This window comes from Diplotaxodon limnothrissa, linkage group LG7 (genome assembly GCF_057381915.1).
Source record: "Diplotaxodon limnothrissa isolate DT_005_m linkage group LG7, D_limnothrissa_male_GT1.1, whole genome shotgun sequence".
NCBI lineage: Eukaryota > Metazoa > Chordata > Actinopteri > Cichliformes > Cichlidae > Diplotaxodon > Diplotaxodon limnothrissa.
The window spans coordinates 15,064,227-15,081,409 of NC_140602.1; the positions used below are offsets into that span (position 1 = coordinate 15,064,227).

General features: G+C 42.8%; 1 protein-coding gene across 1 annotated transcript; it reads right to left on the reverse strand.

Annotated features, from left to right (window-relative positions):
* Positions 1 to 5,598: 5,598 nt before the first annotated feature.
* Positions 5,599 to 17,169, reverse strand: LOC146628001 (intestinal mucin-like protein). Its single transcript, XM_085359423.1, has 18 exons — positions 17,143 to 17,169; positions 16,861 to 17,035; positions 16,493 to 16,737; positions 16,121 to 16,304; positions 15,845 to 16,043; positions 15,576 to 15,760; positions 15,337 to 15,406; positions 7,752 to 7,852; positions 7,533 to 7,564; positions 7,234 to 7,411; positions 7,026 to 7,130; positions 6,893 to 6,933; positions 6,689 to 6,799; positions 6,490 to 6,588; positions 6,271 to 6,399; positions 6,109 to 6,148; positions 5,907 to 6,030; positions 5,599 to 5,809 (listed from the first exon to the last, which is right to left on the reverse strand). Exons 1-18 carry the CDS (start codon positions 17,167 to 17,169, stop codon positions 5,599 to 5,601), a joined length of 2,256 nt encoding a protein of 751 aa, XP_085215549.1.
* Positions 17,170 to 17,183: the final 14 nt, after the last annotated feature.

Sequence of the window (17,183 nt, forward strand, 5' to 3'; positions counted from 1 at the left end):
TGAAGTGTCTTATAACAACATTTCATCTTCATCTGTTTGAGTCATGATATATTTTGTCACTCCCTCTCTCATGCTCCATACCTCAGTTTTAATGGTAATCTTGGACAAACATCAACATTATAAAGAAAAATATTTTAAACTGAATTGTCATACAGTTTGTTTGTTTTTATTATGGAACACTTTCAGGACAGATTTTCATGAGAACGACACATTGTCAAACAAGGATTGCATGCTTTTCTCACATCATTGTCAGAAAGACCAGCCCAGAGAATTTAAACTGTGGGTTGGCCTCTGTATCTTTCATTGACATAAGTAAATTTGCTGATGTAAAATACATCTATGAATCACTGAATCATACTTTGAGTAAACATTTGTCAAAGATGTGTAGATATGAAAGGGTTTACACACTAAGACAGTCTGCTTTGTCTTACCAGGTAACTTTATTCACATTTAAGTTAAGATTTAACTACATGATGGGATGTATATGTAATCAGCATAAGTAGCTTTGGATTAACATACAGCAAATGCTCAAAAAGTGAGATGATGAGACTGATGTAATTCTGAGGCTTTGCCAATATTTTTACATTGCCAAATATCATCAGTTATCATGATAACGGCACTATTTTCTGTGTAGTTTGCTCAACAAGTGTAACATTTGGTTTAATGTCTCACAGCCCCAAGAAGATAGATTCTACTAACTTTAGGTACATTTTAACTTCCCCAGATGTAACTATAACAATTTAATGGTACTGTTTTAAAACAGTCTCATTAGGACTCAACTTTGTGCAAGTAATTAAATTTTAGCTTGCTGACACATTAAACTAAGATAGTGAACTTCAAATAATCTGTATTATACCTTTGAAACAAGATGGAGTTAACATAACCACTATGCACTAGCATGTAAGTTGTGCTCTTTGTGTATGCTCATGCTCATGTCAGTTAGGCATTTACAGTGTTTCTGTGAAGCAGAAAAATAAACCTCACATAGAAACTTCAGAAATAGTTATAGTTTTAAATTAGTCAGTTAGTTTTTTTTACACGTTGTTTTGAGTGTAATAAAAATGTTGAGATAGAACCTTTGGTATAGCAAAAAGGAATTGCTTTTAATAGTTATAAATATAAAGATAAAACCTAATTAATACAGAAAATACAATTACCTAGCAGTGTGTGTATATAAAATAGAATCTTCTCGATAGATGCAATGTTTCTAGTAAAGATATCTAAACAATGATACTAGCACTTCTGTCTTAACAGGCAAACGAAGGAACCTCAATGATGAAAACATGGGGGACTGAAAAGTGGAAGTGCCCTTAAGTCCACATTCTATTTAATGGCCAGTAAGGGGGCAATAACTGTGGCTGAAAAATGATTGTAGGTTTTAGAAACAGTTATTGGAAAATGGCTCTCAGCCCTGGCTCCTATAGAAACATTCCAAATGTGTTTATGGGTTTGGTCATTTATTTTGGGTCATATTGAATATTGCGGGTAAATTATAGTGATATTTAAGGTATCAAAAAGTTAAGGTTATTCAAGTATTCTCTTAATTTTGTTACACAGTCGTTTGCATGTGTATTGTGTGTGTGTGTGTGTGTGTGTGTATATATATATATATATATAAAAAAAAAACACCCAGCACGCCCCTGCGGGCGGTTTATCCTTCAAGCTCGGGTCCTCTACCAGAGGCCTGGGAGCTTGAGGGTCCTGCGCAGTATCTTAGCTGTTCCCAGGACTGCGCTCTTCTGGACAGAGATCTCCGATGTTGTTCCCGGGATCTGCTGGAGCCACTCGCCTAGCTTGGGAGTCACCGCACCTAGTGCTCCGATTACCACGGGGACCACCGTTACCTTCACCCTCCACATCCTCTCGAGCTCTTCTCTGAGCCCTTGGTATTTCTCCAGCTTCTCGTGTTCCTTCTTCCTGATATTGCTGTCATTCGGAACCGCTACATCGATCACTACGGCCGTCTTCTTCTGTTTGTCTACCACCACTATGTCCGGTTGGTTAGCCACCACCATTTTGTCCGTCTGTATCTGGAAGTCCCACAGGATCTTAGCTCGGTCATTCTCCACCACCCTTGGGGGCATCTCCCATTTTGACCTCGGGACTTCCAGGTTATACTCGGCACAGATGTTCCTGTACACTATGCCGGCCACTTGGTTATGGCGTTCCATGTATGCCTTGCCTGCTAGCATCTTGCACCCTGCTGTTATGTGCTGGATTGTCTCTGGGGCATCTTTACACAGCCTGCACCTGGGGTCTTGCCTGGTGTGATAGACCCCAGCCTCTATGGATCTTGTGCTCAGAGCTTGTTCTTGTGCTGCCATGATTAGTGCCTCTGTGCTGTCTTTCAGTCCAGCTTTGTCCAGCCACTGGTAGGATTTCTGGATATCAGCCACCTCCTCTATCTGCCGGTGGTACATACCGTGCAGGGGCCTGTCCTTCCATGATGGTTCCTCGTCTCCCTCCTCTTTCTTGGGTTTCTGCTGCCTGAGGTATTCACTGAGCACTCGGTCAGTTGGGGCCATCTTCCCAATGTATTCTTGGATGTTCGTTGTCTCATCCTGGACTGTGGTGCTGACACTCACCAGTCCCCGGCCCCCTTCCTTCCGCTTAGCGTACAGCCTCAGGGTGCTGGATTTGGGGTGAAACCCTCCATGCATGGTAAGGAGCTTTCTTGTCTTTATGTCAGTGGCTTCTATCTCCTCCTTTGGCCAGCCTATTACCCCAGCAGGGTACCTGATCACGGGCAGGGCGTACGTGTTGATGGCCCGGATCTTGTTCTTACCATTCAGCTGACTCCTCAGGACTTGCCTGACCCTCTGCAGGTACTTGGTGGTTGCAGCTTTTCTAGCGGCCTCTTCATGGTTCCCATTCGCCTGCGGGATCCCCAAGTACTTGTAACTGTCCTCTATGTCTGCAATGTTGCCTTCTGGTAGTTCAATCCCCTCAGTTCTGACTACCTTCCCTCTCTTTGTTACCATCCGACTACACTTCTCCAGTCCGAACGACATTCCAATGTCATTGCTGTATAGCCTGGTAGTGTGGATCAGTGAATCGATGTCTCGTTCACTCTTGGCATACAGCTTGATGTCATCCATGTACAGGAGGTGGCTGACAACTGCTCCGTTCCGTAGTCGGTATCCGTAGCCAGTCTTGTTAATGATCTCACTGAGGGGGTTCAGGCCTATGCAGAACAGCAGTGCGGACAGAGCATCTCCTTGGTAGATCCCGCACTTGATGGTGACTTGTGCTATGGGCTTGGAGTTGGCCTCTAGTGTTTTACGCCACATCCCCATTGAGTTCCTGATGAAGGCTCTTAGGGTCCCATTGATCTTGTACAATTCTAGGCATTCCAGTATCCAGCTGTGGGGCATTGAGTCATAGGCCTTCTTGTAATCAATCCAGGCAGTGCACAGGTTGGTCAGTCTGGTCTTGCAGTCTCGGCTGATTGTTCTGTCTACCAGTAGCTGGTGTTTTGCGCCTCTGGTATTCTTGCCAATTCCTTTCTGTGTCCCGCTCATGTATTGACCCATGTTCATCTTAGCCGATATGATGCCTGACAGGAGCTTCCATGTAGTACTGAGGCAGGTTATTGGTCGGTAGTTGGAGGGGACCGGTCCCTTCTTGGGGTCCTTGGGGATCAGGACCGTCCGGCCTTCAGTTAGCCATTCCGGGTGTCTCTCGTTAACTAGCAGCTGGTTCATTTGTGTTGCCAGATGCTCGTGGAGTGCAGTCAGCTTCTTCAGCCAGTAGGCGTGAACCATGTCGGGCCCTGGTGCTGTCCAACTCTTCATACTGGAGACCCTTTCTTGGATATCTGCCACTGTGATGGTTACTGGACCCTGTTCAGGGAGGTCGCTGTGGTCTGCCCTCAGATCCTCTAGCCACTGAGCATTGCATCCTTCTCCCATATGCTCTTCCAGTATTGCTCCGTCTCCAGCCTTGGTGGTGCTGTTCTCTTGCCACTGAGAGTTGGTTTATTCTCCTGCCTTCTATCTCTCTGGTGTACCTCCTCAAGCGGCTGGCCAAGGCTGTGAGTCTTTGCTTGGCAGTTTCCAAGGCCTCAGGTATGGACAGCTTGCTGTATTTCTTAGGCACCTTATTTGTCGCACCTTTCTGCAACTCCGTTAGTTGGCTAACCTCCCTCCGTGCTACTTTGATCTTGCCCTCTAGCCTCCTTCTCCATGGAGGGTACTGCTCCTTGTCGCTGTTCAACTTGTAGCCAAGCATCTCACTGATCACTGTTGCCGTACTGTAGATCAGCTTGTTAGTGTCGGTAATCGTGGTTGTAGGTATTGCCCGTAGTGCTGCATTAACATCATCTAGCAGACCTTCTGAGGGTACTTCACGTAATCTTGGTAACCGGCTACGGGGGATCGAGGTTTCATGATCCTATTTTTCAGGTCAGTTCCTCTCGCACTCAACGATCCTTCGCACTTGGGGCTATGTACCCAATCTCGGGTGGGGGTGATGATATCTCCCCCCTGACCTGGCGTCCTGACTCCTCCTTGCCGTACCTCCTTGTACCTCGTCAATCTCTAGCTGTGAGAGCAGTCCCTTCTTTCGAATGTTGGAACACTGAGCTACTAGTTGTTTCGCCGTCATTGTGGATGTTGGGTATCGAAGAATCCATAGGTCCCTCATCCTATTCATGTAGCCCCTTCCGCCGGGGTTACTTGCGTAGTAGCATTCCAACAACGCCCTGTTTTCGTCTCTTGCCCACCGATGCCTTCTTGTTCCAGTAGCCCACTTTTCGTCAGGGTGCCCTGGTTCCTCAACACCTGACGCGGACCTTGTTGATCCAGGCGACGTCCGAGCCGGCATGCCTTCATATTTATCTGTCTCGCTCATGTCTGCGGTAGGCTTGCTTAGCATAGGGGGTCTAGCCTTAGGACCCTTACTGGATACAGACGCCCCAGGCAGGAATCGAACTTGCGATCCTCTGTTCCAAAGGCGTGTAGTCTAACCACTACGCTATCCAGCTGCTATGTATGTATATGTATGTATGTATGTATATATATGTATGTGTATATATATATATATATGTATGTATGTATATATATGTATGTATATATATGTATGTGTATATATATATATATATATATATATATATATATATATATATATATATACACACACAATACACAATACACATGCAAACGACTGTGTAACAAAATTAAGAGAATACTTGAATAACCTTAACTTTTTGATACCTTAAATATTTGAATATTGAATTTTTTTTTTTTGGTTTGCTTTTTGTAATACAAAGCAATATACTTCTCCATGTTGAAAATATTACAGGGTAATTTGTTCTCTTTGCAGTAGCATATTTAAAGGAAACCATGCAAAACTGGGAGATAGATAAATAAAGGACTGTTTTATCATTAAACTTGGCAAAAACAATTCCAATTTCTGTCATACATGGTTAAGTGGCATATACAAGACACTGAAAACAATGACACATGAACTGAGTTGCATCCTTTTTATTGAATCAATGTTCATAAATGCTCTCCTTATATTGGCATTTATTTTGTAGACATTTAATGATTGCTTTAATAATATGGGAGGAAACGTGTTCCTCATACACAGACTGGCTTATCACAGCAGTGTGAAGCTTCGCTTCCTGCGAATATGTTGTCCAGCAGCTGCGGTGCATTCTGTGTTGGTACAACCACACTCCTCCACATACATGTATGTGTAGGGGACCGTGTCTCCATTTGGGCAGACCAGGTCTACAGTGCGATTGCTGAAGCATGTCTCCTTACAGCAGGAACAAGAATGCTGCATGACTGCTGCTTCTTTAGAGTACCTGAATACAGAAGAGGATGGGTTTAATCAATACTGAAACTATATAATAGTATTTTTTAAAACGTTTCAGAGGAAATTATTTTTAAGATTATCCTTACATGGTATAAGTGTTGCAGGATCCTTCGCAATATGGCATATCTACCTCCTGGGCAGACGTACAGTTGTTGTGTGTAATATTGGTTTTCATGGACATGAACTTGCATGCCTTCTCCTTCTCTGCGCCTTTTCAAAAAAGATGCACAGTTAGCCTATTTTAATTTAAGTATCTTAACCTAAAACAAACTCAAATGTTATACTCACAAATTTTACAACAGCCGTTTGCTGCAGTTTGAATTGTCCCCTAAGAAGGAAAATATACAACAACGACTAAATACAAGAAAATATACAGCAACGAAAGTTGTTCAACTTCTGTTCACACAGATGAATGCAAACAAGATGAATAATGAGAAAATGGATACTTACAGGCTGACAGCTGCTCTCATTGAATACTGGGCAGACTGTGTGTGAAGTGCTTGTTGTTAAAATCTCACCATTCTTAACACAGGTATACTCATCACACCTATTCTCAGTTGGTGACCAGGTTTCTCCTTGCTGAAGATAATTGAGAGAGATATATATGTACACACACATATTTATTTAAACATAAATAAACATAAGCATGTGGCCTTGCAGCCAACTTACAGACAAGAGTTGCTTGGATCCGTTAATATTGACAACACAGTGTGTCTGCACACACTTCCCGCAGCACTCATCTGAATCAGTTTTTACATATTCATATCCCTGAAAGACAAAGAGAGGGGGCACATTTTGGTTGCCAAGTGCAATATAACAAAGCTACATCTACACTACACTGATATTGTTTAAACTGGGTGTTTCTTACCATGTCACACGTTTTGTTACATTCCTGATCCTTACAGCTTATTACAGTAGAATTTTGTTCAGCCTCACAGGTACACTCCTGACATACAGACCCAGGAACTGAAGAACCAGGCTAGCAGATAAACAGAAAATAGCCGTACAGAATTATGTGCAGTAGAAATCCTTAAAGGTAAAAAAGGTGGCCAATCATTTGCTTCTTATTTACCTGGTATTCAGTCTCATTCCGAACACAAACCTTTTTAGGTTCTAGGAAAAAGTAAAAAATGACTAAAGATAAGTGAAAGTGCTAATTTTGTCATTAGGTTATGCATCAATTTAAACTGCAGTCTTTAGTTTACCGCATCTAAGTTCTGGACAGCATTTTCCCTTAGGAATACTGACAACTGGCTTTTTTCCAATTGAACAGGTCACATCTATGTCTGGGCAACCGCCAGGTTTACACTCTGTGGAGATGATAAAACATTTATTCAGAGTCAAGAATTAACATGAGCTAACAGTCATCTAAACACATTAAACACACGATTGCCTTGATGCTACAAGTCTTACGGCAAACAGGGGTAGAACAGCAGGGATCTGATGGATCAGTTTGGTTGATGAGGACAAATCCATCATCAGAGCATTCTGTTATGTTTGGTTTTGGGCACTCCTTAGGCTTGCAAGTCACAGTCTTTGTGGATTCTTCACAGGTGCACTTCTGGCATTTGAGCTCAAATCTTTCATTGAACTGAAAGTCATATAGAAAGTAATATATAATACTGTGGTTTCATTTGATATGTCACATTTGTCTCTTGCAGCTAAGTAAAGGTTAGGATTTTAACTGAACATGAAATTAAGACTTTGCTCACCTCACGAGAATTACCCTCAGGATCAAGACATCCTGTTGAAACAAAATTATTTAATCTTAATTGTAATTAATTCCAAACATAATCATTCATTCACTGCTTGCAGTAAAGCGATTTCTTATATTACAAGTCACTTAGAATTTCCTCCACACATATAGATCACAAGCATCACAATGTGTATTCACTGAAATGATTCAACTCGGGCAATTATACCAAACTTACCACATGTTTTCACACATATGTTGGACTGTCTGCTGAAAAGTTTCATTCCATCAGGACAAAAACAGCCCTCAGCAGTAAAGTTCATGGTGGGTTCGTAAGAACTAAAATATTCAGACAGTGAGAAAAAGCATTAGCCCTTTTGACTATAATGGATTTTCAAGGCAAATAACACAAACTGTTTCCCATTGCTGGGAGGACCAAAACAAAAAACAAAAAAAAAACACATGGCAGGGCTCCAGTTTGATCTATTAGTTGCACCAGAAAAAATGTGACCAACAATCAGGCATTTCTAAATCTGGTAAATCTTAACACTAGAATTTCACCAGCTTAAAAAAAATAGAATAAATAACTCATACTGTGACCCCTCCCAGTTGTACCGGAACTGAACATGTGCAAGTGGCATCTGCATGTTTGATATTTATGTGTTTCAACATCCCAAGTTTATTTCTTACATTTGTTCTTGTTGGTCATTAGCTGATATTTTACATTTCTGTGTAATGTCTTTAAAGTTGTCCGATCCTTCATGATAGTTAACAGGTCTGACAGCAGTTTAGGATAGCCTATCGGGTGTTTTTCTCTCTGCATTTGTTTTTCACTGCAAGTGTAAAGTATTTACTAAAATATTTATACACTAAATTGCAACACTGTTTGTGAAACCTCACTGTCACAGCAACTATGGAATTTGTACACCTTTGAAAATCTATAAATACAATATAGAGGCATGAGCAGTTTTACTGGTTGATTTGAGCCCCACATAATAAAGATTCTTCTTTTTGTTTATTGTCCTTCAGTCATGTTAACCATCTCTAGACCCAACAGTCTTAGCTAATTATAGGCCAATCTCCAACCTTTCTTTCATATCAAAAAACCTTGAGAGAGTAGTTGTCAAACAGCTAACAGATCATTTGCAGAGGAATGGCTTATTTGAAGAGTTTCAGTCAGGTTTCAGAGCTCATCACAGCACAGAAACAGCTTTAGTGAAGGTTACAAATGATCTTCTTATGGCCTCTGACAGTGGACTCATCTCTGTGCTTGTCCTGCTAGCTTAGTGCAGCGTTTGATACTGTTGACCATAATATCCTATTAGAGCGATTAGAACATGCTGTAGGTATTACAGGTACTGCGCTGCAGTGGTTTGTATCATATCTATCTAATAGATTCCAATTTGTACATTTAAATGGAGAGTCCTCTTCACACACTAAGGTCAATTATGGTGTTCCACAGGGCTCAGTGCTAGGACCAATTCGGTTAACATTATACATGCTTCCCTTAGGCAGTAACATTAGAAAACACAGCATACATTTTCACTGCTATGCAGATGACACCCAACTCTGTCCATGAAGCCAGATAACACACACCAATTAGTTAAACTGCAGGAATGTCTTAAAGACATAAAGACCTGGATGGCCGCTAACTTTCTGCTTCTTAATTCGGATAAAACTGAGGTTATTTTACTCGGAGCTGAAAATCTTAGAAATATGGTATCTAACCAGATTCTTACTCTGGGCGGCATTACCTTGGTCTCCAGTAACGCTGTGAGGAACCTTGGAGTCATTTTTGACCAGGACATGTCCTTCAACGCACATATTAAACAGATATGTAAGACTGCTTTCTTCCATTTGCGCAAAATCTCTAAAGTTAGAAATAACCCGTCTCAGATTGACGCTGAAAAACTAGTTCAAGCATTTATTACTTCCAGGCTGGACTACTGCAAAAAGTAGAATGGGAGGGAGAGCCTTCAGTATTCAGTCCCCTCTTCTGTGGAACCAGCTTCCAGTTTGGATTCAGGAGACAGACACTATCTCTACTTTCAAGATTAGGCTTAAAAGTTTCCTTTTTGCTAAAGCATATAGTTAGGGCTGGACCAGGTGACCCTGAATCCTCCCTTAGTTGTGCTGCAATAGACGTAGGATGCCGGGGATTCCCATGATGCATTGAGTTTTTTCTTTCCAGTCACCTTTCTCACTCAGTATGTGTTAATAGACCTCTCTGCATTGAACTATATCTGTTATTAACCTCTGTCTCTCTTCCACAGCATGTCTATTATCCTGTCTTCCTTCTCTCACCCCAACCGGTCGCAGCAGATGGCCGCCCCTCCCTGAGCCTGGTTATGCTGGAGGTTTCTTCCTGTTAAAAGGGAGTTTTTCCTTCCCACTGTCGCCAAAGTGCTTGCTCATAGGGGGTCATATGATTGTTGGGTTTTTCTCTGTACCTATGAAGCGCCTTGAGGCAACTTTTGTTGTGATTTGGCGCTATATAAATAAAATTGAACTGAATTGAATTGAATGTTGTAATACAAATATGTTTACATCTGCATCTTACATTCATGTAACCTCACTGTGTGTAGCATAACATTATTTGAAATGGCATCACAGTGTTTATTATCCTCTGATTAAGAGCAGCGTTGCTCAAAATGTGACATACCTTTTTGCTTCCTTTTGCTAGCTTCTGCCCATTTTTGTGTGGATCTGCCTGTAGTTTCTTAGTTAGTTTAGGTAATATAAAAAGGCAAAAAAAAAAGGTCTGACGACTCAGTGAATAATAAATGTCATGTTGAAGACCATGACACAAGAAAAAAAAGGAATCAGTGATAGCAGTAACCTAAAAGCGTTGCATCATTCAAACACATTAGTGTGTCAATCCCACTATGAGAAGACTAAATTCAACCTGGAAAGCTGTTCCCAATCTAATGTACCCTGTATTTTTAAACTAAAGGGTCTTTAACAAATGTATAAAATGCATAAATAAATACATATATTTAGTGGCAGAGTGTTGTTTCTGCTTAACTGCAAGAGGAGACGTGAAGCAGAGTGATTTAGGGAGCAGTGTCAGGTCGGATTTGACTGGCACAAATTTACTAATCATGCCAGTCTTTGTAGTTGACTTATGAGGAAATAACTTGTTAGGTGGCTGCTAGGAAGCACGATGATATACGATGATGACATATCATGCATAATTAATGCCTTCATTTAATATCTATAAATTAAATTTTACTTTTTGTCCCTTCCACAATTTCCTACTTACTGTGTCAAATGTTTAACTGCTCCTCAACCTCCTTTAATAATGACAATACTTGTAATAAGTGTAGCTAGACAGGCCCCTGAAAGTAGTTTAACCACTATTAGCTTTCCCCCAACAGATTGTCCAGAGCAGTTGAGAAAACAGGACAACCCATTTACGTTTCAAATTGTTTTACCTCACTTGGAAACAAACCTTTTGACAAACAGAAGACAGAGATACCTTGAAACCATAGTCTATTGTCTTCCAGGGGCCAAACTGAAGAAACGCTGAAACTACGGATAAACACTGATTTTGTAAAATGATAATTCATGGCAACATTCATGTTTACATTTACAATTATGGATCATATAGCAGTGGGAATATATTTCATTATTGCAGATGTATTTCTGAAGGAGTTGTAAAGCATATAGCATATAATTCCTCCACTTCTTCAGTGCCATGTGCCAACCCAGTGCAAAGCAGCTACCTAAATTCCTCTCACAGAGGCCCATTATCTTGTTAGTGATGTTATGTCTTCACTGTATATGATAGCTTTGGGAGAATTTCGTTCTCCACGAGCTTCACCTACACCCCCCCGCCGCTACTGCTCGCCTGCTCACTTCAACGGAGGACGTGCCGTCCGAACCGCCGGACGAGGGATTACCCGGCCTGTCGGAGCCGTCTCCAAGAAAGAAGCGACGTTTGCGCCGTCGGCGTGGCACCCCACAGCCGGATGTCGAGACATGTAAACAATCGGCTGTGGTGAGTGAAAGGGACACTTTTTCTGCTGCGTCAGACTCTGTGACTGTGTTTTCTGGAGCTATTGTTTGTGTGTCTTCTGAAGATAACAATAATTTTTCTGTCTCACCCATGGCCACTGCTTCAAAGACTGTTTCTCTTGAGCCTACGCTCTGTGTTAATGACTGTTTCCATTCTGTTTCCAAGCCTGGTATTATGAATTTAGACAATGAAAATGTTTGGGACCCTTTTTCACCTGCACTGATTCATTCAGGGGAAGTTGTAAACCTCACCAAAACAGTTTTTCCTGATCATGTTCTCCCATCCACACTTTCACCACAGTTTAACGTTGGGTCTGCAATTCAGTTAACGGTTCAATCAGCAGCTGCGCTGCCCTCAGTTCAGTCAGCAGCCGCGCTGCCCTCCGTTCAGTCAGCAGCCACGCTGCCCTCCCTTCAGTCAGCAGCCGCGCTGCCCTCCGTTCAGTCAGCCACTCCACCACTCATTATGACTCCACTACAATCGTCTCCGCTACCTGTAGGTCAGTCTGTAGCCGCTTCGCTGCCTATTGCTCTGTCGCCACCAGTTCAGCTGTCTGCCCGCTCATTTACTCAGCCACCATCCTCACTGTCTCATTCAAAGCAGGGAACACACTTCACCACAATATCTGCTGGTTCTCTTAAGCTGGCCATGTCAGAGACAGTTGCTCCCTCTAGGGCCTCCCCAGAGACTGGGTGTCAGTCACCAGCTAACTCTGGACCCCTAGAGGTCAAGACGCCAGCGCCAGCAGCCTCACCGGAGAACTCACCAGAACAGTCTCAGCTCTCAGCACCCCCTGAGAGTTCAAGTGAGTTCACCCGTCTGCCTCTGTCCTCTGCTGAGTGTATTGGGGAACACTTTCAGCCCTCTGAGGACTGCATCCCACTGTTGCTGCCTGAGTCTAGCCACTGTGCTGCTCAGTCCCAGCCAGTGTCCACACTGGCGGAGGTCTCCGTACCTGCTGCTTCAGTGTCTGTTTCCACCGGAGGGCCAGAGGAGCCCGTCCAGTCTCAAGCCATGTTAGCTGGGGTTTCGGGAGAACCCAGCCAGCCTCAAGTGTCGTCAGCTGGGGGTTCGGGAGAACCCAGCCAGCCTCAAGTGTCGTCAGCTGGGGGTTCGGGAGAACCCAGCCAGCCTCAAGTGTCGTCTGCTGGAGGGCCCGAGTCGCTCGTCCAGCCTCAAGTGTCGTCTGCTGGAGGGCCCGAGTCACCCGTCCAGCCTCAAGTGTCGTCTGCTGGTGGGTCCGAGTCGCCCGTCAAGCCTCAAGTGTCGTCTGCTGGTGGGTCCGAGTCGCCCGTCCAGCTTCAAGCCAAGTCAGCTGGTGGGTCCGAGGAGCCCGTCCAGCACCACGCCTCATTTGCTGGGGGTCCTGGAGTACCCAGCAAGCACATCCTCACGTCTGCTGACGGTCCGGGGAAGTTTGTTCAGCCACCACCTGCTGAATCATCCCCTGTGACTTCTACACCGTTGCCTGCATCCACATCACCTCCTGCAGCATCACCGCCTGCAGGTGTCCGGCTGCCTTCAGGTTCCGCAGCCGTCCCGCTGCCGTCAGGTTCCGCAGCCGTCCCGCTGCCGTCAGGTTCCGCAGCCGTCCCGCTGCCGTCAGGTCCAGCTTCGCCTTCGTCTTCGTCTGGTCCAGCTCCGCCTCCGCCTGATCCAGCTTCAGCTCCGCCTTCGTCTGGTCCAGCTTCAGCTCCGCCTTCGTCTGGTCCTGCCTCGTCTGGTCCTGCCTCGTCTGGTCCTGCGGTTGCAACACCGCCGGCAGAGCCCGCTCGGCCTATTCTGCCTCACCTCTGGCGATTTTTTTTCCAGGCCTCTAAGTTGGCTTCATGGCCATTGTGGACGGCCTCCGGAAAGAGTTCGTCGCCGCCGCTGGCATCGCAGCCGACCTCCAGACCTGCTCAGTGGCCACCACTGCCTTCCAAGTGGTCGGCCTCCCGATTGGTTTTGCCTGCGCCGTGGCCGTGTGCACGGTCGGCCTCCAGAACTGTTTGCCCGTCGCCGCCGTTGCCATGTGCACGGTCGGCCCCCTGAACTTTTCATGGACTCTTGTTGAGCTCTGATTTGGTTTTGTTTTTGATCTGTTTTCCTGTGTTCTTGGACTGTTTTCTTGTGTGTTTGGACTCTTGTGCTCCTTGTTTTTTGTTTCGGACCCTCCTTCCTGGACCCCCTCCGCCCGCCTTGGTCTGGTGCTCTTTTTTTTTGTTTTGGGCTGTCGGGACACAGCCCTTGGAGGGTCGGTACTGTCACGGTTCTGGGTCAGTTTGACCCAGTATTTTGAGTTGTCATGTTTTTGCAGGTTTAGTTTAGTTCCATGTGTCATTTTCTGTCTGTCTCTCTATGTCGAGTCTGCGTCTTAGTGTGATGGTTTCTTGTTCCTGTTTTATTGTGAAGGTCTGCTTCTCATGTGAGTGTGTTCAGTTTTACCTCTGTCTCGTCTTGTTGATTATTCCCAGCTGTGTCCACCACCTGTGTGTAATTCCCCTGTGTTTCTCTGTGTATTTAAGTCGTGTCCTCTGTCATTGTAGTTGCTGGTCCGTCTGTGTATTCACCATGTTTCATCCGTGTGTTCCCTGCTGTCTACCATCGTCTGCCTCTGCTCACCCTCCATGTTCATGTTCTGGTTTCTGCACTGTAGTTCAGTTGTTTTCCAGTATAGTTTCATTTGTCTTCGTTTGCCATTTTTCCTTTGCCATTTATTCAATAAACCACCTTCACACCTTCACGACTGCCTGCGCTTGGATCCTCCTTCATTTCTTCCACACGGCTCTTCTCACTCGCCGTGACACATACATCCATCTCTGCATCATCTATCGTATTGCAAATAACCCTCTGTTGCGGCTTACCTCTTGAGCCACAACCACCCTCAAGTACTTGATGTAATCCCTGGTTGCTCCAATCTCTATGCCAAATTATCCTTAATCAAAATACTTAACTGAAGTTGCCTATGGTGTGTTTATCAGAGTGTGTGTGAATGTTAGAAAAGAAAACACTTAGATGCAGAAAAGGAATGTGTGTTTGAATGAGTCATATTTACTTGAGTACTGAGTGCAAGTGTTTTTGATTATTTTATCTGAGCTGAGGACTAAATCTGTTTAAAAAGTCAGAATTCTGATAGGAACTCTGAGTAAGGCCCAAGTTGATGATGGTTTTAATCAGTAACACTGTAAGGAAACTTGGAGTCACTTTGACCAGGAAATGTGTAGAACTACTTTATTGTCCTCGAACCATTCTTTAGATTTGCTGCAGCAGGAATAGTCTGCTTGTTGGCTTTGCATTATACCACAAGTGTCTCTTGCTTACTGAACTGTTTTCACTCTCTCTGTGTTTATATACCACTCTGCATTTAATCATAGTTTTTATTAATCTCTGACTCTCGTCCACAGCACATCTTTTGTCCTGTCTCCCTCTCTTCACCCCCTAGCTGAATGAGGCAAATGTTGTTTTGCCATAAGCCAGCAAAACTACAGAGGGTCTTCTCTGTATAATATTAGGGTCGTTACCTTAAAATTTAAAGTGCCTTGAGGCAAATATTTTTTTTAGATTTTGTGCTATGTAAATTGAATTGACTATGACCCTACGAGCCATTGGAAACTAATACAAATGCTTACATAAACTTTATAAGAATTATTTTAGAGCTGTGCATTTTCCAAAGTCTTAGATGTTTTATTTATTTTTAAAGCATTTCCTCTAATAAAAACATTCAGGAGTCACTCTGAAATTTGTTTCAGTTTTCAAGATTAAGGATATTTTTCTAATTTGTTGCTTGACACTTTACACACATGCCTTTTCCATTACAACTTACTTGTCTTCACAGGTTGGCTGATCTGCAGGACCACAAGGCTGATAAACTTGGTGTGATGGGCAGTGACTGGCTGTTTGTGAAATATAAAAACAAATCTTTTTTAAATATACATCCTGTTAAACCAATTTGTTAAATAACATGTACTGTAGACTGTTTTATCTCCTAAATACTATAGGATAACAAAAAAATTCCTCAAACAAGCCAATGAAATTACAATTAAATATCGCAAGCTTTCTTACCACACCACTTTTCTGTTTTAGTGTGGTTCCTCCAGTAAACACAAACTCCAGCACGAGCACAGGCTGCTGCATAAGTTTGCAAACTTGTGCACAGCACTTCTGTTTTGTTAACATTGCTGCTATCAAAAATGCAACCCTTGTAGAAATTATATGGCGATATAATAGGATGGCACTTTGCAAAGAGACTGTAAAAAAGAAAAGAAAAATATTGTGTTTTAAATGCAAACGGAATGGAGATAATCTGGCAGAATAGATTGGATAATGTCTACCTGCTATTAAGCAGCTCACAAACGCCTGTTTTGTATAGAGGTGGTGGTTCTTGTGCACTTGTAGATTTTGTAGGCGGTACAGTGCAATTGCCTTGGCCAATATCTTTTGCAGTCCAGTTGTCAGCCATCGCTGCAAAACTTTCAGCAAGCTGACCTCCAGGCAATATGCAGTCATCACTCGGGTTATTGTTACATGTTCCTGACAGTAATTATAATACAATTAATATAGAGGTTTACCTCAAACCAAGGGCTACTCGAGAGAGAGAGAGTTCTTACCACAATGACCCTTGGTATTATTGCCGAAGTTTTTATATGGAAGATTAACACTGAAGCCAGTTCCTCCAAATGTAATGACCACTTCTAGTGAAGGGATCTCCAAAACCAAGTCAAATCCTGAATTCATGACTGTAACACCATTTTGTGAATAGGGCAGCTTCAGACGTACTCCATTTTTCAGTGCCTATATCAGAAACCAGTGCCATGAAAAAAAAGGTTGAATACTCAAAATTAACAATGAGTGCTTCTATTTGTTGTTCTCTTATCTTTGAATGACTTTAGGCAAATATGAATACTGTATACAAATACTGTATAACTGCCGGTGCAAGAAAGATCAAAGCAACAATAGAGAATCACTGGTCCTTGCTTTACCTCCAAATTTGATCTTCCAGTAAGGTTATGATTTGTCAAATTGAAAATTTGCGATCCATTTAAAATAATTATAGATCGAAGACGGGAAACATCTTCAGTGGAATCAAACACATTATCAATGTAAATCCTTAAGTGATGCCTTGGATTAATTTCTTGCATTAAAACATAAGTGCAGTTTCCTTGATAATTGTAATAGAAGCCATCAAATGTAATGTAATGATGATTGCCCCATCCTTTGCATTCACCTGGAAAAAGAGGGCAAAAAATTAAAATATGAAATTGATTAAAAAAACAAAACAAACATATGTCATTAAAAAAACAAAAAACAAAAACAAAAGCACTAACCAAATTTACAAAAAAAGACTCACAATCACAAGCGTAATGTTGACAGCACTGGAACTTGTCATATAGAAGAACTGGTTTCTTTCCATTGCTGCAAGTTATGTTTTCAATGGGTGAACAGTGATGAGGAAGTATTTGAAATGTGTTGTTGTCAAGGGATATGGCCTTAGTGCAGTTGCAAAAAGGATGAAACTCTTGTCCCTGGTACAAATTGGGGGGGGGGGGGGGGGGGGTATGTTGAGAAAACACGATTGCAAAACCAGAGAAAGTACATGGCTGTAAAATTATAAAATAAGGTTCAATCATACCTTTGTAACATGAGTGGTAGAATGCATGGTGGATTTTGGTG

Excerpts from the sequence above, each read along its gene's own strand:
- LOC146628001 (XM_085359423.1), bottom strand. The coding sequence starts at position 17,169 with ATGCATTCTACCACTCATGTTACAAAG. Across the intron at positions 6,149-6,270 it reads ATGAGAGCAGCTGTCAGCCT|GGGACAATTCAAACTGCAGC; the intron begins GTAAGTATCCAT and ends TTTCCTTCTTAG. Across the intron at positions 6,031-6,108 it reads AAACGGCTGTTGTAAAATTT|GCGCAGAGAAGGAGAAGGCA; the intron begins GTGAGTATAACA and ends TTTTTTGAAAAG.